Source organism: Salvia miltiorrhiza, chromosome 1, assembly GCF_028751815.1.
Source record: "Salvia miltiorrhiza cultivar Shanhuang (shh) chromosome 1, IMPLAD_Smil_shh, whole genome shotgun sequence".
NCBI lineage: Eukaryota > Viridiplantae > Streptophyta > Magnoliopsida > Lamiales > Lamiaceae > Salvia > Salvia miltiorrhiza.
Window position 1 is genome coordinate 10,658,269 of NC_080387.1, and position 24,640 is coordinate 10,682,908.

The 24,640-nt window shown below is 39.7% G+C and overlaps 1 protein-coding gene across 1 annotated transcript; it reads left to right on the forward strand.

Moving 5' to 3' along the window:
• Positions 1–1,430: 1,430 nt before the first annotated feature.
• Positions 1,431–7,204, forward strand: LOC131006574 (26S proteasome regulatory subunit 6B homolog). The gene is made up of 6 exons (XM_057933719.1): positions 1,431–2,076; positions 3,713–3,943; positions 4,437–4,595; positions 5,082–5,234; positions 6,696–6,779; positions 6,904–7,204. The coding sequence occupies exons 1-6, from the start codon at positions 1,612–1,614 to the stop codon at positions 7,036–7,038; spliced, it is 1,227 nt and encodes a 408-aa protein (XP_057789702.1). The 5' UTR covers positions 1,431–1,611; the 3' UTR covers positions 7,039–7,204.
• Positions 7,205–24,640: the final 17,436 nt, after the last annotated feature.

Here is a 24,640-nt window from a genome sequence, read left to right on the forward strand (position 1 = left end):
CACATACCGTGAATATATATTGTCTGCAGACTAATGATGTTATTATGATGATGCAAATGAATTTATGACAGAAAGAACAGGTATTTTTAATCTCACTTGAATCTTGTTGATGCATTGAAAAAGGCAAGATTGACATATAGCTCTAAGAGCAACATTTCAATTATTTCCGGCATGAGTCCACTGAGTGCTTTTTGGTACTCAGCCCTGCATGTATTTCTAAATGTGCAGGTCTGGCTTGGCGCGAGGATGGGTGAAGGCTGTTGGAATTGTCAGTTGCCTGTGTCTTTCCTATGTCTCATATTTATCTTTATACGCTTTGACTCTATAAGAAATTGAACTCCCTGCTATATGTCTTCACACATATAGTAACGTATCTCGCTGCATAACTCTGATGGAACTCTTTATTTAATTTGCTTATGTCTGTAATATCCCATAAGGGAAAATACTGTTCAAACCTTTGCTAAGTCTACAATTGCTTATTTATGTTTTACCCAAGTAAGTAAATATTTCAGTCTTGAAATCCTTCTTTAAAATGAGTAAAGTTTGAAATTGCTTCCGCTAAAACAAGATGTTTTTTTCTATTTCTTTCACTATTTCTTTTATTAGTCGTACGATACTTAGTATATGCTATCACTAGCTATATCGGGCTGCGACAAAGATAGACAGAGAGAGGGAGAAAGAGAGATTTACCCAACTATTGGGAATGCGGTGAATATATGACTTTCCTTCAAGATCTATTTGAATTCTACAGATTACAATATGCAAATTTGAGAAATAAATTCACAAAACCCGAGAAGAATCCTTAAAGATGACTGAATTAAGGAATGGTGTGTTATGAATTTGTGAACCAACAAATGAATGATTTTTATGAATTATAGATCTATCTCAATGGTATGTTAAGGAAGTGAATTTGAGAGAGAGAGCGAGCAAGAATGAATTAGAATGCGAACTGTGTACGACAATGCAACAACGAAGAGAAAAATAAGGGGATGAGAGGCAACTTCGGGAGGTGGTAGAGAGAGAAATGGGGATGAAGGAGGAAAGAATAAGGCACATACAAGGAGAGAGGAGGGGATGCGGCGACACATTCAGCATGGGTGGCACCAGGAAGGGGGAGATGAGGAATGGCGGCGAGGATAGGGGTTGGGGAAAGGGGCGACAAATAAAGATATTTTTTTTAGTTTTTTCTATTTTTTTTAATAATAATTAAAAGTATATTAATATATTTATAATGAAAAGGTCAGTATTTTTAAATTTTTATTTTCATCTATATTTTTTTTTATCAAGTAGATAGACCTATTAAGTATTAACTCTTTAAAATTTTCTTAAATCAATTCGTTTCTATTTTTCATTTGTTGAGAACCCGCGCCCGCCTCATACCAAGTAGCAACTAGCAAAGATAATTTATATGGGCCATAAGTCAGCAACTCACAATCGAAATGTGAAACAAAGGCCCAATAGTAGTTACTCCGTATGCTGTGCGGCGTCGTTTTTGGTCTACAACTTTGTCCCAAAAAAAAACTCTGCGACTGCAATTTTTCCCTTCAAAAAAAAGAAAAAACTCTGCGACTGCAATTTCAATTCTTCCGCCATTATTGATCCTCTGGAGATATGGCTTCCTCGATGGTTCTGGACCCCAAACCCTCCACAATCGAACCGAATCCATCGACGCTCTCCTCCGCGGACCTGGACGATGACCTCTACATCCGGTTGAAGTCTCTGCAGCGGCAACTGGAATTCTTCGAAATTCAAGAAGAATACGTCAAGGACGAGTACAAGAACCTCCGCCGCGAGCTTCTCCGCGCGCAGGAGGAGGTGAAGCGCATTCAGTCCGTTCCGCTCGTCATCGGCCAGTTCATGGAGATGATCGATCAGAACCATGGCATTGTCGGGTCCACCACCGGCTCAAATTACTACGTCCGGATCCTCAGCACCATCGACCGCGAGCTGCTCAAGCCTTCCGGCTCCGTCGCACTGCACCGCCACTCCAACGCCCTCGTCGATGTCCTGCCGCCCGAGGCAGACTCCAGCATTTCGCTTCTCAGCCAGTCCGAGAGGCCTGACGTCAATTACACCGTGAGTCTCCTTTTCCTGTTTGCTTTTTTTCTTGGAATGAGCGTTTTGAAGTTAGGTATCTTTCTGGAATATAATTTGAGATTGCTTCTATTGGATTCTACGGAATTATCAGGATGATTTTTGTTTTTGGCGTTTTTGTAAGGTAATCACCTTATTGTCGGATTCTATTTATTGGCTTAATTGGAAGGAGTTCTGAGTTGCAGATAGTAGCATCTGATTATTTAGAGGTTCTTTTGCACGCACTATTTTATCTTTGTAAACGGAGTTGACTGGCTCTACTAGGTTATGGTCTTTTGTTATGATGTATTCTTGAATGATAAAACCATTACTGCATTCCAAAACAAGATGATAACATATCAAAACTAGTGAAGATTATGTTAATATATTCAAGAAAGCCGTGGAGTTTGCTCGTATCCCTTGCTTGTGTTTTAACCTGTTGTGTAGATTGGAAAAACCAGAGTTAAAATGTCAAAAATATTTTAAGACACTGGATGGAATTGCATCATTTCTCTGGAATTCTTCTTAGGGTGCGTTCTCTTTGGTTGCAAATTTATCATGGGAAAAGGAAGGATAAACAAAATTTCACTCTTTAAATCCTTCCTTTCTTTTCCCTCATTTCCTACTTGACCCTTACTCATTCCTCATTTACACTACAAAGGAAGGATAATATTGTCCCTCCATTTCCTACTCGACCCTTACTCATTCGTCATTTACACTACAAAGGATGGATAATATTATCCCTCCTTTGTAGTGTAAATGAATAATAAGTAAGGGTTAAGTAGGAAATGAGGGAAAAGAAAGAAAGGATTTAAAGGGTGAAATTTTGGTTATCCCTCATTTTCCCATGATAAATTTACAACCAAAGAGAACGCACCCTTAAAGCATATAGGCACTTGTTAATAGGTGGTACATAAGACATTAGGCGACTTGGGAGCCAAATCAATAGCCAAGGAATACAAAAGGGCCTGGAGGAAAACGAGTTTAGCAATATTCCACCACCTTTTTCAGGTCATGTCAGCATTTATAAGTGTCAGAAATCTGATCAATTTCATCAATTAGCCGACAGCTATCTGCCGTTCCAATTTAATTTCAATATTTTTTTTTAAAAAGGGTTAAGCTGTATATTTTTATAGGGGATATTTTGATCTATCGAATAAGAGATACATTTTTAAGGATGACCAGAACTGTGTGTTGCTGAGTTGATATGCCAGTAGCATTTCAATACCTACTACTGGTAAAGTGTGCGCAACTTTAAAATGGTAGGTTTTCCAGGAGAAATCTTAGTTGATGGAGAATATTTCTCGCTTGTCATTTAACTTTGGATGAGTGCTGATGTTGGCAAGTCGCTGGGATTGTCATGTTCCTCTCTATGCACAATGATGTTTGGTTTAATTCTAAATGAAATTTGGTGCACAATGTGCTTTTGAGTGATTTGTTAAGTTTGTATGGTTATGGTTCTGTTCCATAATAGTTCTCAAGCTTACAAATATCATGGTGTACTCTTGATTGATTTTATGTATGCATAAGTAGTAGTTGATTTTTTCTCTCATTAATCCAGTTTATTATTCATTCTTTACTGCCTTGTTTATATTGGCTTCATTTTTCATGATGGACTTATTCCTGGTGATTCTATCAGGATATTGGAGGATGTGATATTCAAAAGCAAGAAATCCGTGAAGCTGTAGAGTTACCTTTGACACACCATGAGTTATATCAGCAGATTGGCATAGATCCTCCTCGTGGTGTATTGCTTTATGGTCCTCCTGGCACTGGCAAAACCATGCTTGCAAAGGCTGTTGCAAATCACACTACTGCATCCTTCATTAGGGTTGTTGGCTCAGAATTTGTTCAGAAGTACTTGGGAGAGGTATACTTGAAAGTTGAAGTACATATTGACTTAATATTTTGCCGCATTGCCTATAATTTTAGTCAACAAATTGTTAGTGGTTATTTTTCTTTTATGCCTTGAGAAAAATTATGTGGTTAACTGGGAAAACCTATGTGAAGACCTGATTAATCAGATGGCATGTTCAATATCAGCTTCCTGTCGATTGCTTATTCTCCTTAGAGTATACTATCTGATATTAAGCGTATTTTATTTTCCCGGTGATTTGCTCTTGTTTTGTCAAATCTGATATTGTCTAGAATTTCCCCAAGGTTATGCTAGTTATCTCACACAGCCTAGCTGAAGTTTGGATCATTAGTCGATACATCACTACATACACAGCATATTAATTACTGCCATTGATGGTCTTCATTTTTTGGGAATAGGCAAACTTGTCGTTTTAGCTTCTGCTTGTACTTGAGTCGTCTCCTTAAAGCAGACTGGAGTTATATAATTGATTGTTTAATATCTCTAGGGTCCCCGAATGGTGCGAGATGTTTTCCGACTTGCTAAAGAAAATACACCTGCAATTATTTTCATTGATGAGGTTGATGCAATAGCTACAGCTAGATTCGATGCCCAAACTGGAGCTGATCGAGAAGTTCAGCGAATTTTAATGGAACTGTTGAATCAGGTATGCTGAGATTTACATACAGATGAAGAAATAATAACGTCTATAGACATAAATATTTCCTTTATAGATCTAGTTTATAATAGCAAAATAGTATCCCCTCCGTCCCTCAAACATCTTCTCTTTCTATTTTGGTCTGTCCCCAAAACATCTTCCTAACCTACTTTTGGAAATAATTGCAAACATCTTCCTAACCTACTTTTGGAAATAATTGCAAACATCTTCCTAACCTACTTTTGGAAATAATTGCACTCACTATTATTCTTACAATCTTTATTTTTTGTGGGACCCATTCTCCATATCAAATACACAACTAACTTTTATTAAAACTCGTGGCACCCTCCCTTAGGAAGATGTTTTAGGGACGAAGGGAGTACATGACATAGAAACTGTCACAATATCAAATTTGATGGTATTTATCGACTGCTTGGGGGCATAGTCCCATCTCGTGTCATCAACATTTTAGCAACATGGTACTTTGTCTTGTAGATGGATGGATTTGACCAGACAGTTAATGTAAAGGTTATCATGGCAACTAACCGAGCTGACACATTGGATCCTGCTCTTCTACGTCCAGGAAGACTTGATCGTAAAATTGAGTTTCCTTTGCCAGATAGACGACAGAAGAGGCTTGTCTTCCAGGTAATTTTGATGATTGAACTGCCTATTTTTTTCACTTGTTGGGGGTCGGTGGGTGAAAAATGTGAATGATAAAGGAAAAGAATATGAAGTCAAACCTCACAGGTGGATTACTTTGGGCTATACATTAGTTGACAACACACTTACACTGGGTTTAGCATTTGAAGTATTGCATTGTTAAAACAAGCTCAAAATTATTTAGCACTTGAAGGATTGCATGATCAAACAAGATCAAAATTATTTAATCCATCAAAGTATGTGGTGGAATAGCCTAAGTTATCACCCAAAGTAAACACCCGTTAAAGTAAAAGATGAAAGGGTTAAGTATCAAATACCGCCCCAACGTTGGGGCCCCTATCGCGTATAGGACCCTATAGTCAGGGTAAGCGCTGTTTACTACCTAAACGTGGCTAAACCTAAGCAAATCCCCCCCCCCCCCCCCGCGTTTTAACGGTGCTTAACACCGTTAGTTTTTCAATTTTTTAAAAATCTAATTAGAGTGAGCCCCTCCTCCCTCCCTCGTCGACACCGACCGCCCCGCCTGCTCCCTTCTCATCTCCTCCGCCGCCTACTCCTCCCTCTCTGCGGCCTCTCTGCCGCCTTCTCCGGCTCCGCCAACGTCTCCCTCTGCCAGTGGCTCTACGACACCTACCTCTCCGGCTTCGAGGCCGTCCTCTTAGCGCTCTACACTTCCGAAACCAAAGCCCGCAACGGTAAGGCCGTCACCGTCTCCATCCCCGATCTCTCGCAGCCATCGCTCTATCACGCCCCGCGTAACCCTAATAAGTTCTCTAGCCCTAATTCGAACCCTAGGCCTTCAATTGGGGTTCTCAGATGCCGTAGCTGGTCAAAGCTTGACTTCTGCAAGTTTGCCTCTGTTTGGGCAAGCGTGGATTGCCCTTGCACTTCTGATTTTGATGGGAAACCAGAGAGTTTTGCAGAGAAGAACGAGGGATGCTGGAGTGAGAATGGATTTGGGGGATAATATTAGGGTTGAAGCAGACGAGATGGATTTTGTGGAGGAGAGAATTAAGGATTTAGAAATAGAAAACGGGGATTCAGCAGATATTGGTGGCGAGGACTTGAGAATTCCGCTGCCGTGGGAAATGTTGCAGCTTGTTTTCGTCGGAGGTGGCGGCGGAGTGGAGGGGCCCACTCTAATTAGAAGTAAAAATAAAATAAAAAACTAACGGTGTTAAGCACCGTTAAAACGCGGGGGGGGGGGGGGGGGGGGATTTGCTTAGGTTTAGCCACGTTGAGGTAGTAAACAGCGCACCCTGACTATAGGGTCCTATACGCGATAGGGGCCCCAACGTTGGGGGGTATTTGGTACTTAACCCAAGATGAAAACAAGTTACACAAAAGTCCAAGCTTGAACTTCTTCATCTCCACAAATCCAGTCTCTTTTGTTCGTGTGATTGAGATTATATTATAATTAAAGAAGAACAACGGTATTATTTGCAGGTTTGCACTGCTAAAATGAATTTGAGCGACGAGGTGGACTTGGAGGACTATGTCTCTCGGCCAGATAAAATAAGTGCAGCTGAGGTTAGTAATATTAGGTGTCATGCATTTACTAGGCATTTCTTCTATGTGTTCCCTTACATAGAGAATTGAGAACATTCTGAATAGACTAACAACTTGTGGTGGTGTTGGTGGTTTACTATTGCAGATCGCAGCTATTTGCCAAGAAGCAGGTTTGCACGCTGTCAGAAAGAACCGGTATGTCATACTCCCTAAAGATTTTGAGAAGGGTTACAGATCCAATGTAAAGAAGCCTGACACAGATTTTGAATTCTACAAGTGATAGCTAAAAAACCTAGATCAGTATTGTCGGCAAATATATATGTCACACAAAGAAATCCGTGGTTTAGACAAATGTATGTAAACAAACTTCTGCTTGATGAAGTCAATCGGAGGTATCCAATTATCCTATGGTGACTTGCTAATAAGATTCAATTAGGGTTCGTCAATTCTCATTTGGGGTTGATTAATTAATTATAATTGCAATTTAATTAGGGCGGATGTGCTGTGCATTTGAATTGAGTGTGCTTCTTATTTTACTCTGGCATTGGCGACTTGCCGTAAAAGGAAATGAACACAAGATAAGAGATTTAATTTGATCATTTACCAAATTATAATACTAAAATCAAAACGATATTTTACTCGACGGAAAGTTCTAATTTTATCAATTATTTTCTTAAAAGTTACTCTCTCCGTCCCATTTCTTTTGGGCACAATTATTAAGGAGAGTATAATTAGTGCAGTAAAAGTGTATAAAAGATGTGGAGTTATATTGTTTATAGTGTAAAATCATTACCAAATATAGAAACTGTACAAGATCAATGAGACAACTAAAAAAAAATGACAAAATCAATGAGATTTATGGAGTACTTTTTAAAGGTAAATAAATAATACTCCCTCCGTCCCAAATGAAATGTCCTGTTTTCTTTTTTGAGCAGTCCCTTGTTTGGAATGTCTTGTTTCCTTTTTTGGCAATACACTCTCTCTTTATACTTAATATTTAAATAATTTTCACCAACCCACTTTATCTACTTTATACACATTTCTTAATCTCGATGCCGAAAAGAAATAGGACATTTTGTTTGAGACGGAGGGAGTAATTGTTTTTCTTTTCTTGAATGGTTGATAATATTTGGGGAAGGGGAACTAATGATTGATAATATTTAATAGTTATATGGAGTGGAAGGAATGGCTAACTCGATCTTTATAGAAATGATCATTCCTTTTGAGGTCGCGTTCTCTTTGGTTGTAAATTTATCATGGGAAAAGAAGGGATAAACAAAATTTCACCCTTTAAATCCTTTCTTTATTTTTTCACATTTCCTACTTGACCCTTACTCATTCCTCATTTAGGGCCCGTTTGATATTGGGTAATAGCCTGTATTAGTTAATTTAGTTGGGGTTATTCTTGTGTTTGGTATTATTTGAAAATAACGCGAATGACCCGCATTTATCCAATGACCCGGTAATTAGAATCCTGATTTCGTAGTATAATGAATTGTTAGGTCCGGAGGGTCTCGAATAGGTGTATGGGGGGAATACATCTATAGGCTATTTTTCTTAAAATCAGAGGGATCTCAAGGCAGAGATCAAAACAAAACTTTACACGCAAACTTAGACGCATGTTAACTGAAAGGAGTTTTGACCAAACAAGGTTGACGATTGATACTGAAATACTCTTCAGTAAAAAATTATTAGTTAAGTCACTGGAACTTAACTGATGCACGTTAAGGCTTCAGTCAAGTTTGCTAAAACAGAGATGTTATAAGTCATCCTGACTATCAGAGGATAGATCAGTCATACTGATAACATAAGCAGCGGAAATAACTTTATTTCGTAATAGCCTTTGTTGAGCACGTTGTTAGTCGTATGTTTCTCTTTGCATTTAGTCAGTGTTCAGTTTATCAATGGAAAGAGCACAAGTAAAATGTAAAACTGAAAGTTATAAATAACATAGAGATTTTTACGTGGTTCGGAAAAATACTTTCTACATCCACGGTCCACAAGTGCTTAACTGGTGCACTGCAAACCTATCTGTGTGCTTAGCCGGGTGCACACAACTGAATCAACTGAAGATCCAATCTTCAGTACCAACACTTCACTCGTGCTGGATTTCTCACTCCTACCACGAAGCTGCACTAGGATCTCACGGAGTCAGAGTACCTTCTTGAACTCCTTTTCAACTCAAACACTCGATTCTATCTCTCGAAGGGAGGTTTGAAATCTTGCCAACTAAACTTCAAAGAACAAGTTTTTTGGAGTTAGTTTTGACCTAGGCTTTGGGTAAACAAAAGTTTGCCTAAGGTCTAAGAGAATGTATGTAATCAGCAGTGACTGATTTTTGGCTTTGGTATTCTTTTCTTCGATTCAAGCTTTGGAGAGGTTAAGCTTTGGCTGAGAAACAATTTTGGCAGAGTTTCAGCTTATGTCGTTGAATCGGTGAAGATTGAAGTGATCCTCGAGCGCTATTTATAGGAAAGGTCTTGAATAGATCCGTTGGCGGAGAACGTCTTCAAGATTTCTTCCGTTGGAGAGCTTTTCGAATTTGGGCTGAGGCTTCAATCTTCGAGGTTCCTTGTTTGGTGAGAACGGCTATGTTGAAGAGCAGGAGATGTGACGTCTCTGATAAAGTAGCCACCAAATAGGAATGACCTCTGCAGAGAGGGATGATCCTGAGATCTCTGCATTTAATGCGGCTGTACTTTTAGAGTACGTGGCTTGCTTTGAACGTTGGAGGTTCAGTCTGAGGAAGAATGTTTAACTGATACTTGACTTTAGTATTAGTCCGCTGAATCCACGTGGCACGAATTAAGTAATCAGTTCCGGACTGATTCTTCAACTGATACTTCAGTTGGTAACTTCAGTCTTCAGTCCTTCGTCCTTCAGTTTTCAGTCTTCAGAATAGCAAACTAAACTAGAAAAGAACTCTAACACTTGAGTTCGAACAGTTCTAGTCTGTTACAATTAAGGCCTATGGATTTTGGTATCAATCAAAACAAGGATTAGGTTATTTCAATAAGTTCCCAACAATTTCCCCCTTTTTGATGATGCCAAAACCACACAACAGTTCTAGACAAACAAAAGACAGAACTCAGAGCACAAGTTATAAACCAGGCTGAATACTATTCCTCCTTAACAATAGAACCTAAAAAACTTATACTAAGAGAAAGAACACGACAGTTCAAACACAAAACGAGGAGAAGATAGAAAAACATTAATCAGAGCTTGGACAAAGAGTCATTGTCTTCAGGTTGAGATCAAAAGAAGTTCTTTTCATTAAAAGTAAGACTGATGAGACATCAGTCGAGGTACAGAGCAAGACTTACAAGGGAGTAAAAACAAAACAAAAATACATGGGAAACCCATGGACTCCAGCAGTCTGCTTGGCTGCGCCTTTGAACTTCTTGATCTTCATCTTCAGTCTTCATGTTCCTAAGCTTGTTCCATTCACACTTGTTTTCTGTTGACTTGAGGTCTTTACTGGAACGTCCTCCTTACAATTTCTGGTGATCCTTTTGCTTTATCATCTTCAGTCAAAAAAGAAGATACAGGAAAAACCTTTGAGAAGGTTTCTCTCTGACTTCCTACTTTCCCCCTTTTTGGCAATATCAAAAAGAGAGCTGATGATGGAAGCTATGATCGGATGGGACTTCAACTCCGACTCTCAAGCACTTGTGGGAGGACTTGAGAAGAGAATGAGTCCAGAGATACAGAAGAGGAAGACGCCAGTGGAGAGGTAGAGAGATGAGAAGGGAGACGGAGAAGTGAAGGAGATGGAGAGATGAAGAAGAGCAGTGTGAAGGAAATGAAAGTATGCATAGCATCTTGGAGATATTCATGTAATGCGGCTATGCATACGAACCTGAGGGAGAGGGAAAGAGACAAGGAATGGTGGGGAAGAGGAGTGATAGAAGTGAGGAGGGAAATGAAGGAAATGCATGGCGAGCCTTTGGTGAAAGTAGTAGGGCAAAAGACGGCTCGTCATACACGTAGGGAGTGGATATGAGGATGGAAAATCGAATCAGTGGTAGTCGCGAGGACTATCACTATCGATGTTGCGTCGACTGACAACGAGCTCCTGCTCATTGTTGTTGTTCCATACGGAAGCTTCACAAAAAGGTGAGAAGCTTTCCTGAGAACCAGGTGAAGTCCGTCTTCTTGAGACAGGTACTTCAAACCGTATGGGCCGGGCATGATGATGGAAGACACTCGCGTCGCTGGATACAAGTGAGAATAGAGCAAGCTTTGACGCCAGAGAGACGTTGAGATCCAGTGGAAGGGTCCGGTGAAGACCAAGTATGTGAGCGTCATTCTCTCACTCCATGATTTTGCAGTCATTGAATTCTCCTTTTGTCGGAACTAAAATTTTTCTGCAACTTTGGAAAGATTGGAAATTTTTCTCAAAGTGAAGGCTGTGGAGAGTTGTTAGTTGATGCCGAAAATAAGTGAAGACATCAAGGTATAAATACACAAATTTTACCAAGAGGGAGATGAAAGAGTTTTTCGAAAACTGTGCCTATTTTTGAAGTAAAAATTCACGTTCGCCGTCACTGCAGAGGACAGAAGCTTCAAAAGGTGAGAAGTATCATTGCATTATGTCATGTCAATGAGATTCTCAAGAAATTTGATTACAGAGGCAAAAGGTTGGAAAGATTTTTAGAAAAGATCAGGACAAGTTAAATCAGATACGAATTTTCCCTTTTGAAAAGTACTTGTCCTTCTCGGATATTTCATTTTCCAACAATCAGTTAAAGATTTTGAAATAAACTGATAAGTCAGAGAAAACTTTTGAATTCAAATAAAAGACTCTTAACTGAAATAACTGATTTCCAAAAGTAAGTCGAAAATACTTACTAATCGAGTGATCATTGTAGTCAGTCGATACCACTTGATCCTGGTTGACTTATCAGGATGAGTTTCCTTCCGATGAGGACTTGTCTTCATTTTTTTTTGATGAAATTACATTATAAATAATACAAACCACACACACACCCCACATAGTGGCTATTGTGGCCGAGAGTATTCGAACCTGTGAACTCTTGGACAACAGGCAACCACCCCAACCACTACGCCATCCCAAGGGGACAGGACTTGTCTTCATTGTTTTCCACGCCAGCGGTCGTAGAACAACAGTTGTTTGACCACCAGTCAGCATGACTTGTTTGAGAAGATTTTCAAATACAGCATCACTCTTCTAGGTTGATGAGGCCGATCCTTCCACACAGATCGTTGAACCTTTCTTCTGGAAGAGCTTTGGTCAGCAAGTCTGCTCTCTGAACAGCGGTCGAAATCCATTCAACAGAGATATTCTTCTTTTCGACGTGATCACGAATGAAGTGATGTTGAATGGCAATATGTTTGACTCTGGTGTGATGAACTGGATTCTGAGTGATTGCAATAGCACTGCAGCTGTCGCAATAAATTGGGACTTCATTTTCTTCGATCCCATAGTCCTTCAATTGTTGGACTAACCATAGGAGTTGTGAACAGCAGCTTCCCGCAGCAACATATTCAGCTTCAGTTGTGGAGGTGGCGACTGAAGTCTGCTTCTTTGAAAACCATGAGATGAGCTTGTGGCCTAAGAATTGACAAGTTCCCGAAGTCTATTTGCGATCAATTTTGCATCCTGCAAAATCTGAGTCTGAATATCCGGTGAGCTTGAAGTCATCGTCTGCTGGGTACCACAATCCTAAGTTGGGTGTGCCTTTAAGATATCGCAAAATTTATTTTGCTGCATCCATATGAGCTTCCTTTGGATCTGACTGATATCTCACACAAACCCCGACTGCATATACGATATCTGGTCTGCTCGCAGTCAAATACAACAATGATCCAATTATTTCTCTGTATTTGGTTGAAGATACAGATTTTCCTTCTGATCCTGTATCAACTTTCCAGTTTGTATTCATTGGGATCTTGGCTGATTTCATGTGCTGAATACCGAACTTGGCGATCAGTTCTTTGGCGTACTTTGACTGATTGATCAGTATTCCTTCGCTGGTCTGTTTGACTTGTAATTCAAGAAAGAAATTCATTTCTCCCATCATGGACATCTGGAACTTGTTGGTCATGATATCAGCGAACTTCTTGCACATGCGTTCGGATTTAGATCCGAAAATTATGTCATCGACATAAATCTTGACAAGTAGGAGATCTTCTCCTTCTTCGAGAGTGAACAACGTTCTGTCCATAGATCCTTTCTTGAAACTTTGTTCGACAAGATACTCAGAAAGAGTATCATACCATGCTCTTGGAGCTTGTTTCAAGCCATAGAACGCTTTCTTCAGCTTGTACACCTTTTCTGGTCCTGCAACCTCAAAACCTGGAGGTTGTTCCGCGTAGACTTCATCGGTGAGCACTCCATTGAGAAATGCACACTTCACATCTATTGGTGTACCTTGAATCATTTGTGAGCTGCGAAGGCTAAGAAGAGTCTGACTGCTTCCAATCTGGCAACTGGGGCAAACGTCTCATCGTAGTCGATTCCTTTTTCTTGACTGTAACCTTTTGCTACAAGCCTTACTTTGTTTCTCACAACATTTCCTTCTTCGTCTTTCTTGTTTATGAAAATCTATTTCAAACCAATCACATTTGCATCGTCTGGTCTATCCACAAGCTCCCAAACTGAATTCTGATTGAATTCATTGAGTTCTTCTTGCATTGCGATGACCCATTGAGTGGACTTCAGATCTTCTTCGACATCCTTGGGCTCTGTAGATGATAAGAAACAACTGAAATTCTTATCTTCGTTGATGTAGTTCTGGTTGATATCAAACACGAGGTTGCACATTGATCTTCGAGTCTTGACACCGTCTGATGATTCTCCAATGATGTTCTCCTTTGAATGGAGTTCAAACCATCTTCGATACTTCTTGATCTCTTCTGGTGATGGTGGAGGTTCTTCAGTTAGAATGGTTCTGAGTTGTTGAGCATCTTCTAGAGCAGGGGAGAGTTGATCTGGTGCTGCTTCGGCATGTTCAACTCATTCTTCGGTAACTGGAGTTCCCCCTTGACTGATGCCATCTGCTGTGGCTCCAGTCTGAGTTTCAGACCTTTGACTGATCTTTTGATACTGAAGCTTTTCAGTTTCTTCATCTTTTCCTGGTCCCCACACCAAGAAAGTAGAAGGCTCGGTGTTATCGATTTCAGTCCTGAAAACTTCAGTGTTCTCAACACTTCTTTTAGTTTCCTGTTTCCTGAAATCATCAGTAGACTCATCAAAAACAACATGTGGCGTTTCTTCAACACAAAGAGTTTGAGAGTTAAACACTCGATAGGCTTTGCTGGATCGTTCAGTTCCAGAGTATCCAAGAAAGATTCCTGGATCAGCCTTGCTATCAAATGTGGTTAACCTCCTCTTATCATTGTTGTGGATGAAACACCTAGAACCGAAAGCATTAAAATATGAGATTGAAGGCTTCCTATTCTTCCATAGCTCGTATGGAGTTTTCTCGTGTCTTTGAGTGGGGAAGGAGCGATTTTGTATGTAGCATGTGTTGTTGACTGCTTCGGCCCAAAACTTCAAGGGGAGTTTTGATTCGGCTAGCACCGTCCTTGCTGCTTCCTTCAAAGACATGTTTCTTCTTTCTGCAACTTCGTTTTGTTGAGGAGTCCTTGCTGCAGAAGTTTGATGACTGATCCCTTGTTCCTCACAATACTCACGAACGACAGTATTGAGGAATTCAGTCCCACGATCTGATCTGATGCTGATGATGTTGACTTCCTTTTCAACGCTTAGTCTTCTCAGCAGCTTTGGCAATTCCAGTAGTGTCTCTCTCTTGGTGTAGAGAAATATAACCCAAGTATATCGTGAATAATCATCCGCAACAACTAAAGTATACTTCCTACCATTGTAGCTTCTGGGAGAGATTGGGCCAAACAGATCCATGTGAAGTAGTTGGAGAGTCCTTTCAGAGGAGTGTCCTGACTTTGACTTGAATGACGTCCTTGTCTGCTTTCCTCTTTGACATGCTTCACATTTTTGCTTCTTTTGGAACACAATAGAAGGCAAACCTTCTACAAGTTGATGTTTAGCAAGCTTGTTGATCGTTTTGAAGTTGAGGTGGTTGAGTTTCCTGTGCCACAGCCAGTTGAGCTCCGAGCTGCTTTTGCTGATGAGACATGTTTCTGGAGGGTTGTCTTCCCATGAGACGACGTAGAGACTTTCTTGTCTGATTCCTCTCAGAACCGCCTTTCTCTGGTTGTTTCTAATAGTGAATTCATCCTTTTTGATCTTCACTGCGAAACCGCTGTCACAAAATTGACTCACAGACAACAAATTATGTTTAAGACCAGAAACAAAGCTAACATTACTGATACTGGCGTTACCCATGTCGAGCACACCATAACCTTTTGTTTCTCCAATTGAGTTGTCTCCGAATGCAACTTTTGATCCAGTTTTCTCAACATATTGAGTTAGATATTCTTTGTAGCCCGTCATGTGCTTCGAACAGCCGTTATCCAGATACCATGTTCTGATTGAAGCTTTAACTTCTTCCTTCTTTTTGTGTTTCCTGTTTTTGACCTACAAGGAAGAGTTAATTTAGGTACCCAATCAAGGTTTGGGTCCTTCAATGTTAACTCGTGTTCCCTTTAGAACCCATATCTGCTTCAGAACAGATCTTGGTGATGATCTCTTGCGCTTTGCTGGTTGTTTGGTTGGCGCTTCAGTCGGCACATGAGCAATCTTCTGTTGAGCTTTTCTTTTGAAAACCTCACTCTTGTAGAAGCTTTGTCTGATGAGTTGTTGAGGTCTTCTTTGCTCTACAAAGTATCTTCATTGAGATACTTGAGTCATTCTAGACTGATGGAGAGTTGACTGATGTCATAGAACATGAGTCACATGATGTCCAGTCGCTTGTCGTCGTGGTTGGCGTTTGGCTCGTCTGGACCTATCATTGCTTTGTCTCCATGGATGTTGTTCTTTTTGGAACTAAACTGATTTCAGTTTCTGACTGATGTTGTTGTTCTTCCCCCTGGACTTGTGAGGAAGATTCATCTTGATTCCTGATGTTCCTTGTCCAATCTTTGACTGAAATCTGCTTTCCAGTCTTTTCAGTAGGATAATTTGGTTGGGGGCCTCCTTTGCTCGTCTGTAGCTTTGTGGAGGAGGAACATTTGTCCTTGCCATCAGTTTGCATTTCCGAACTTCATCCATCTCATGATCTCTTTATTCTTCTGATGTGTTATTTTTAGAAGTATCGTCCACTGCGTTGATCATGATATTCTTTCCTTTATCAGTTGCAGCAACCTTTCCTCCAATGCTTTCAACGAGGCCTTTTGATGGAAAGTTGCTCATCATGGAGACTTCATCATGCAATCCTTGACTATTTCCTCCAGTTTGTGATTGAGTCTCTTAATTTCATGAGATGCTCTGTCACATTCTGAGTTGGAGATTCTGAGCTTTTCTTCCAGTCGACTGTTCTCCATGATTATTTGATCAAGACAATTTTCATCCGAAAAGTAGATGATTGTCTGATTCTTGGCACGTTTATCATTGATCTTCTTTTCCATTATCTGATTCTGCTTAAGGAGATCTTCGAACATTTTCCTCAATCGACAGTGATCAGTCATGAGCTGATCGAATTCGTCAGTTTCATCGGCTGAGCTTTCTCCAGATTCTGAATGATCTCCTGAAAACACCAGGGAATTATCAGTATAAGGAGTTTTTGAGTGAGCGATTACCTATGAGCCATTCATTCCATTGTCGTAGCTGTTGTCGGCCACGCTTTCAGTTTCGTTGGCCATCAGGGCTTGGCTCTCATCATCTGAGCTGGTAGAGTTGTAGTCGGATGCTTCTGATGTGTCTTCGGAAGATCCAACATCGTCAGCAACCATCGCTTTCTTCTTCGCATACTTGCGATCTTTCTTGGCTTTCAACTCTTTGCACTCAGACTGCGTCAGTTCAGGGCATTCAGTTCGAAAGTGCCCTTTCTTTTTGCATCCAAAGCATTCCATATCTTTCACGTCGAAGGCGACTGACTTTCTTTCTCCGCTTCGATCAGTGGAAGAATGTCTGGAGTTGCTTTCTCTTTCTTTTGCTTTGTAGTGCTGCTTGTGGAACCTTCTGTACTTGCGGAATTTGGACTCCATCTTGTTGAATCTTTCAGTCAACAAAGCATATTGACTGAAGAAGTCCTCGGGCTTGAGTTCCGCTGGTTCCTTCGTCTGCTTCTTGCTTTCTCTTGCTGAAGCTTTCAGTGCTGCTCCTCTTGAGGTTGATGGACCATCTTCGTCTGATCCGTCAGCCTTTTTTATTCTAAGATTTCTTTGGATGTCGAACTCATTTGCCAAGAGATCAGAGAAGAGCTTGTTTGTCAGAAGCTGCCTGAATCCAGGCTTGTTCTGATGAGCGACTGAATAGATCTGCCAATCTCCTCGTGGCAGTGCTCGAAGAATCTTCAAGTTGATTTCTCGTTGAGTGTACTTGTCATTCGAGATGGATTGAACTTCATTCAGGATCTGATTGAATCTGAGTTCCATCTCGTCGACAGATTCATTTTTGAGCATGAGGAAGGAGTCGAACTTCTGGCAAGCTATGGACAGCTTATTCTCCTTGATTTCCTCGGATCCTACGCACATTCTTTCAAGAATGTCCCACATCTTCTTTGCACTTTTGCACTTGATGATCTTGGTGACATGCAGATAAATATGCATTTTTACCTCTTGGTGTGTCATTTTTGATGCTTAGTTGTGAGGATTTTGTGTGTTTGATGGTCTATTTGAGCTTATATTCGTTTATGGTCAAGAACTTGTTACTTTCTTGTATTTGAATGAATTTTCAGAAATAATGAAGCAGAATTTGGAAGAATTGGCTGAAATACAAGTTGTATCTCGTCTCGAGAGGAGTTCGTGAGCGCAAACGGATCATAAATCGGATTTCGGACGAGAGAGAACGAGCCAAAACAAAATCGCTGCGCAAAGCTGTCAGGAGTTCTGTTTCGTCACACGGTAGCCTTGCATGTAATCAACGGTTTGTATGCCACGGGAGTGGGTATAGACTAGTTTTGAGATTACCTTAGGAATCATCTTATTAATTGAATTGAACATGTTAGTTAGGAGAATCTGTTGAAACCTTTGTCTTGGGAAATCTTCTATTTTCTGTTTCTCTGTTTCACAGCTTGATTTACTTTGTTTCCTGTTATTTATTTATTTATTTTTTAAAACAAAACTCTTAATTTCGTTTGTCCAGATAGAGTAGAATAATTTAGGATAGGAATTGGTAAATTCAGTCTCTGTGGAATACGACCTTGCTTGCTACTGTACACAATTGCACCCGTACACTTGCGGCGTGTGAATAAAATAGCGAACAAGTTTTTGGCGCCGTTACCGGGGATTGATTTTTATCAGTACTATCTGTTGATTATTTGATACTAATCTGGATATTTTTTGTTATTTTTATTTATGTTCTTTATTTTTCTTTTGGTTCTTATTTTTGGTTCTGGAGTTTTACCAGGTAGTGCATGAGCAGCTATGGAGATTTTTGATAGCATGGACACTACATGCAATCAATGGCCAGCCGAGAGGGTATATTTGGATAATGTTGCTGCCACCACAAATTCTGATTCAGTTACTTTGTTAGCCACTCAAATCGCTGCATTGTCTTCCAAGATAAATGCTTTGAGTATTACTAAGATGGAGTCAGCTGTGAAAAATTCGATGATGATGGAAGAGGCAAATTTTGTCAGCAATTGGAATTTCAGGAATTTTCAGCAGGATGGATTTCAAAGAGTACAACAGGGAAACAATCAGAGTTGGCAACAGTTCTATCATGGAGGGTGTCCGAATAATGCGCTTCAGGCTCCACCAGGCTTCTCTGTCACCAATGGAGTCATCAATGAGGAGAAGAAGCTTAATTTGGAAGAGCTGCTGATGAAATTTATCTCCAAGTCAGATGAGAGGATGGAGAAGCTTGAGTCTACCACTGCTGTTCTAGGGACTCAGATGGCTCAAATAGTCACTGCTATTAGCAATCTAGATCAGTTGCATCAATTCCCAAGCAATACCGTGGTGAATCCAAAAGAGCAGTGTATGACCAATGAGCTTGAATGTGATATATCATATGAAGAGCCTCAAGCGATAGAAGAAGAGCAAGAAGTTCGGAAAGTTGAGATGAGCTTGGAGGATGAAAATTTTAAAAGTGTTGAAGAGTGCAATGTCCTAAATGTAGTCGACACTTGCATCGACCAAGGGAAATCATTAAAGGCTTGTCTCTTTAGCTTTTATCTAACTCCATCTTTTGATTTTAATTTTGATTCATCTGATGAACACTTTTTGGAGTGTAGTAGTACTTTTGATTGTTCGCAGGATGGCCATAGTTTTCAAGATATTTTGAAGGTTGGAAAATCACCTTATCATTGGTTCGCAAAAGATGATGTACTCAAATTTGATGAAAAGTGGCCGCCACCTATACCTGCTGTATCGTCGAGCTAACAACGTTAAAAATAACGCTTATTGGGAGGCAACCCAATCTTGGTTAGTTCGTTTCTTTTTGTTTGCTTGTTTGTTTTTGTACCCCACAATTCCTTTTCAAACTTATTCTCCTTGGTGGTGAATAAGTTTGGGGGGATGTGTCTTTGTGGGTGCATTTTTCTTTTTGGTTGTTTTTGTTTGTGTCATCGTTGAGTTTTCTTAGTCTTGCTTTGGTGGTTTCTTTGTGATGTTACCTTGATGATGATGTGAGTAGTGTAGAGTTTTGTTGGATAATTGGCTTATGATGATTTCTGTGTAAAACTTGTGAAATTGCATGCGTTTGTGTTGATATTGTTGAGATTGAGCATGAGTGATGAATGATAAGCATGGTCTCTATGTGTTTGCAATCAATGAAATAAGCTGTGAGGATTTGAGCCTTGACTGTCACCATTTTACAGTCTTATTTCTTTTTCTTGAGTGATTGTTCGAGCATGCATGTTTCTCACTAGAACTTGTCTTGGTTTCTCCCTCGAGGTCACATAGTGTGCTTAATAACTTTGAGATGATAGAAGGCCATCTTTGCTAGCCCATTTATCCCTTATTTGTCCTATATCTTTATATGATCCTAGTTCACCCCCTTTGAGCCTTATTTTTCCATATTCTTTGATTTAGCTATGGGTGGAAGCTTGGAGACTATTTGATGGGAGATAATTGGGTTGTGGAGATGAATGATCATGAGTTATGTTTTGTGGTTTAAAATTGAAAATCCTAGTACCCTACAAGTTGTTGAAAAAAAAAGAAAAAAAAAGAAAAGAAAAGAAAAAAAATTGAAAAAATGGGTACATAGGATGCTTTAGAAAGTCATAATATCATGAGAATTAATTATTGTGTTGTGATGGATTTTGTATTGGAAATTTGGTTTTTGTGATAGGTGGATGATTGTTGAGTTAGAATGTTATAAGGTTGATGATTGTGCTACATTGAGGAGTATCTTTTAGTCACTTAGCCAAATATATCCCACCTTACCAAAGAGCCTACATTACAACCCTTAATGAAGACCTTTTTGATCTTGGTTATAAGAGCACACATTAAGGAGGTGATTGGTATGGTGGAATGGAGGTGGGAATGGAATGGTGATTCCTACCTCCATTCCATTCCTATGCTTGGTATAGTTTTATTTTAGGAATCACCATTCTTAAGGGAATAACCATTCCTTTACATATAGGAATCATCATTCCTTCCCTCCAACATGGTATTACCCATTCCATTCCATTTCTAATTCCACCTAAATTTAGGTTTTGACAAAATTACTCTTATATATTTTGCACCCTCATCCCCAACCCCACCCCAGCCCCCTCTTCCCCCCCCCCCCCAAAAAAAAAATATTTTTTTTTTATTTTTTATTTATTTTTCTCGCCACCCCACCCCCCACCCCCCACCCCCAATTTTTTTTTTATTTTTTTATTTTTCTCGCCACCACCACACCCCACCCACCCCTCCCTCCCCTCCAATTTTTTTTTCTCCCCACCCCACCTGCCACCCCCCCCCACCCCCAACATTTCATTTTTTTTTTCTCGCCACTCCCAACCTACCCAAAAAAAAATTTAACCTTTTTTTTAGTTTTTCTCGCCACACCCCACCCCCAAAAATTTTATTTTATATTTTTAAAATTTCCCCCCCCCACCCCCCCACCCCCACCCCCAATTTTTTATTTATTTATTTTACTCGCCACCCCCACCCCACCCCACCCATCCTTCATGATGCAGAAATGCAACAAAGATACATGCCCCATTGGTATTGCAACTCAAGAAGATCCAATTCTTAGGAAATTTGGTATAAAATCATACTAATAAATTTCTAAATTTTAGTTTTTCCCACAATCTTTCATTCTTGTTTCAAAATTCATGATAAATCATTTTTTTTGGAATTTCCCACGATGACATATTTCGATAAAAAATTTAAATAACGTGGCAATACAATGTAATTACATGAAAATTATGTGACATGACAATCGAATTGCCCCCTGCGTTTTCACGGTGATTGATCCCATTAGAGCAGCGCTTGGGGCGGCCTTTAAAACGTGGAGGCATTTTGCTTTAGTTTTGAAACGTTGAGGTAGGTAAACAACGTCAACCCTGACGTTAGGGTGTTAAAGGTGACAGGGGTGTCAACATTGAGGGGGAAAGTGGTACTTAACCCTTAAATATGCCACATCATTCAAGTTCGGCGCCACGTCATTTAAAAAATTCGCCGAAAAGTCACACTATGGAAAATTTCAAAAAAAGTGATTTATTATGTATTTTGAAACAAGAATGAAAGTGTGGGAAAAACCAAAATTTGAAAATTTATTAATGTTCTAAACCAAATTTACCCTAAAAAAATTGGGAGGTACGGGGGGAGGGGGAGGGGGAGGGGGAGGGGGGTTAGTGGGAGGTGGGTGGGGGTGGCGAGATTTTTTTTAGAAAATAAAAAAATAAATTGAGGGGGGGGGGGAGGGGAGGGGAGGTGTGGGGGTGGTGAGTAAAATAAACAAAAATTTGGGGGACGGGGGTTGGGGGTGGGTGGGGGTGACGAGAAAAATAAAAAAAAAAAGATAGGGGGTAGGGTGGGGGGTGGGGTTGTGGGTGGCAAGAATTTTTTTTTTTTTCGGGTGCATGTTTCTGTGTAGTAGTAATATGCATGGAAAATAAGTCAGTTTTTTTTTTAAATTGATTAATATTCTTTTTTTTTCTTTTCGATTTTACCCCAGTGCATATTTTGGATTGTCCCTACAAATATAACACAAAATAGAGGTGGAAGAGAGATGCAAAATAATGCCAATTTGATAAATTATGATGTAAATGTTAATTTAGCAAAACAAAATAATTCCATTCCATTCCTAAAATTTATTTTTAGATACCAATCATAGGAATGGAATCAAACAAGGAATTGCAATTCCATTCCTTTTGTATTCCTTGTGCATACCAAGCAAAGGAATCACCAAGGTTTGTCATTCCTTTCCTCCCTTCATTCCATTCCTACCTCCATTCCATTCCACCCTCATTCCATTCCATCATACCAATCACCTCCTAAGTGGTGGAGAGGTGAGACGATTGACAAGCTTATGGTTGAGTACTTGTTTTGTTTGAACTGAGTGTAAACACGTCCATATCTTTGATTGATACACTTGAGAGTTGAGAGTTCTTATTTTCTTTATCTTTTTGGTGAGGATTGCAAGTCATTGAGACCACAATTTGAAGTTTGTCATGAGTGTGATATCTTGATGATTGGAGATACAAATGCATGTTGGTAATTTTGTTGACAAATGTGAAACCACAATGTTATCCACTTTTCTCTGCGCTCTTGTTGATTCATTCTTGGTTCATCTTTGTTTTGTCCGAGGACGGACAATAGTTCAAGTTTGGGGGGTTGATAAACATGCATTTTTACCTCTTGGTGTGTCATTTTTGATGCTTAGTTGTGAGGATTTTGTGTGTTTGATGGTCTATTTGAGCTTATATTCGTTTATGGTCAAGAACTTGTTACTTGTTTGTATTTGAATGAATTTTCAGAAATAATGAAGTAGAATTTGGAAGAATTGGCTGAAATACAAGTTGTAGCTCGTCTCGAGAGGAGTTCGTGAGCGCAAACGGATCATAAATCGGAGTTCGGAAGAGAGAGAACAAGCCAAAACAAAATTGCTGCGCAAAGCTGTCAGGAGTTCTGTTTCGTCACGCGGGCCAGCCATGCGGCCGCGCGACGTGGCCGCGCGAGTTGCCGTATTTCCGCCCAAAATTCGTTTTTTTTGCGATTTTGGGTATTTTTGAGAGCTACAAGACCTAGGGCATATAAATACTCCCCAAGAACTTATTCTCTGCAACCTTTTATCAGCTTATATCATATTTTACTTTTCCTGAGAGCTGAGGGAGACGGAGAACGGAGCAGAGCAAGATTGAAGATTCTCAACTATACTACGGTTTTATTGTTGAATGATTATTTGTATTTTTGAGATTTTGATTTCTAGTCATATGTCTATGTGTGGCTAGAATCCTTTTTCCTAGGGTTTAGGGAGTAGACATGATTTGAATTTCTGACTGTTTGATTCAATTAATTGAGATTGTTTTTCCTTTTTATGTTCTTGTTACAATTGTTTGCTTTATTGATTGGCCACTAATTTAGCATAATCATAGGTTTTAATTTGAGATCGGGAGATGATAATTATTACCTGAACTAAGAACATAGAACACATATATTTAATTCTAAAGGGAATTGATATTTGTGAGGGCGTTAATCCTATGAGCTTTTAGGAGTTGCATGTTAGAAGTGCGATCCAGGGACGGTAGCCTTGCATGTAATCAACGGTTTGTATGCCACGGGAGTGGGTATAGACTAGTTTTGAGATTGCCTTAGGAATCATCTTATTAATTGAATTGAACATGTTAGTTAGGAGAATCTGTTGAAACCTTTGCCTTGGGAAATCTTCTCTTTTCTGTTTCTCTGTTTCACAGCTTGATTTACTTTGTTTCCTGTTATTTATTTATTTATTTTTGAAAACAAAACTCTTAATTTCGTTTGTCCAGATAGAGTAGAATAATTTAGGATAGGAATTGGTAAATTCAGTCTCTGTGGAATACGACCTTGCTTGCTACTGTACACAATTGCACCCGTACACTTGCGGCGTGTTAATAAAATAGCGAACACATGCTTGTCTGGAACTGTGCCGGAGATGATGCTTTTGGCGAGGTTGTCCAGCTCATCTTGCTTCCTTTCTTCTGTGGTGAAGTCAGCCTTCTGCTTGATCTGGACCTCATCGTATGTATCCCGATTTGGGTCAACGGGAACTCTTTTGACGGTTTCGGTGACGATGATTTGTCCGTTGGTGATGACTTCCCCACATTCGGCAGTGTTGGGCGGTGAGGAAGCTTTCAAGCCGAAACTTTCATATGTTGTATTTTTCAATACTAAACATAGGTAGAGAGGATAATCTGCTGTGGTTAGTCTCCATAAAAAAGAGAGAACAGGTAACAACAGATAGGGCAAATAGCAAGCACTTTTTAGAAAGAGAAAAGTTTTTCGTGACCTTTGAGAAAATGATCTAGTTCAATTAGAACCTAATCAGAAATAGCGTGTTCTTGCGAACAACCTGCTCTGATACCAATTGTTAGGTCCAGAGGGTCTCGAATAGGTGTATGTGGAGGGAGGGAATACACCTATAGGCTATTTTTCTTAAAATCAGAGGGATCTCAAGACAGAGATCAAAACGAAACTTTACACGCAAACTTAGACGTCTGTTAACTAAAAGGAGTTTTGACCAAACAGGGTTGACGACTAATACTGAAATACTCTTCAGTAAAGAGTTATCAGTTAAGTCACTGGAACTTAACTGATGCACGTTAAGGCTTCAGTCGAGTTTGCTAAAACAGAGATGTTACAAGTCTTCCTGACTATCAGAGGATAGATCAGTCAGACTGATAACATACGCAGCGAAAATAACT

What these genes read in the sequence shown, in the direction of transcription:
- LOC131006574 (XM_057933719.1), top strand. Translation starts at nt 1,612, where the DNA reads ATGGCTTCCTCGATGGTTCTGGACCCCAAACCCTCCACAATCGAACCG. An exon ending in GGCCTGACGTCAATTACACC is followed by an intron (nt 2,077 to 3,712) that starts GTGAGTCTCCTT and finishes TGATTCTATCAG; the next exon opens with GATATTGGAGGATGTGATAT. An exon ending in ATAAAATAAGTGCAGCTGAG is followed by an intron (nt 6,780 to 6,903) that starts GTTAGTAATATT and finishes TTACTATTGCAG; the next exon opens with ATCGCAGCTATTTGCCAAGA.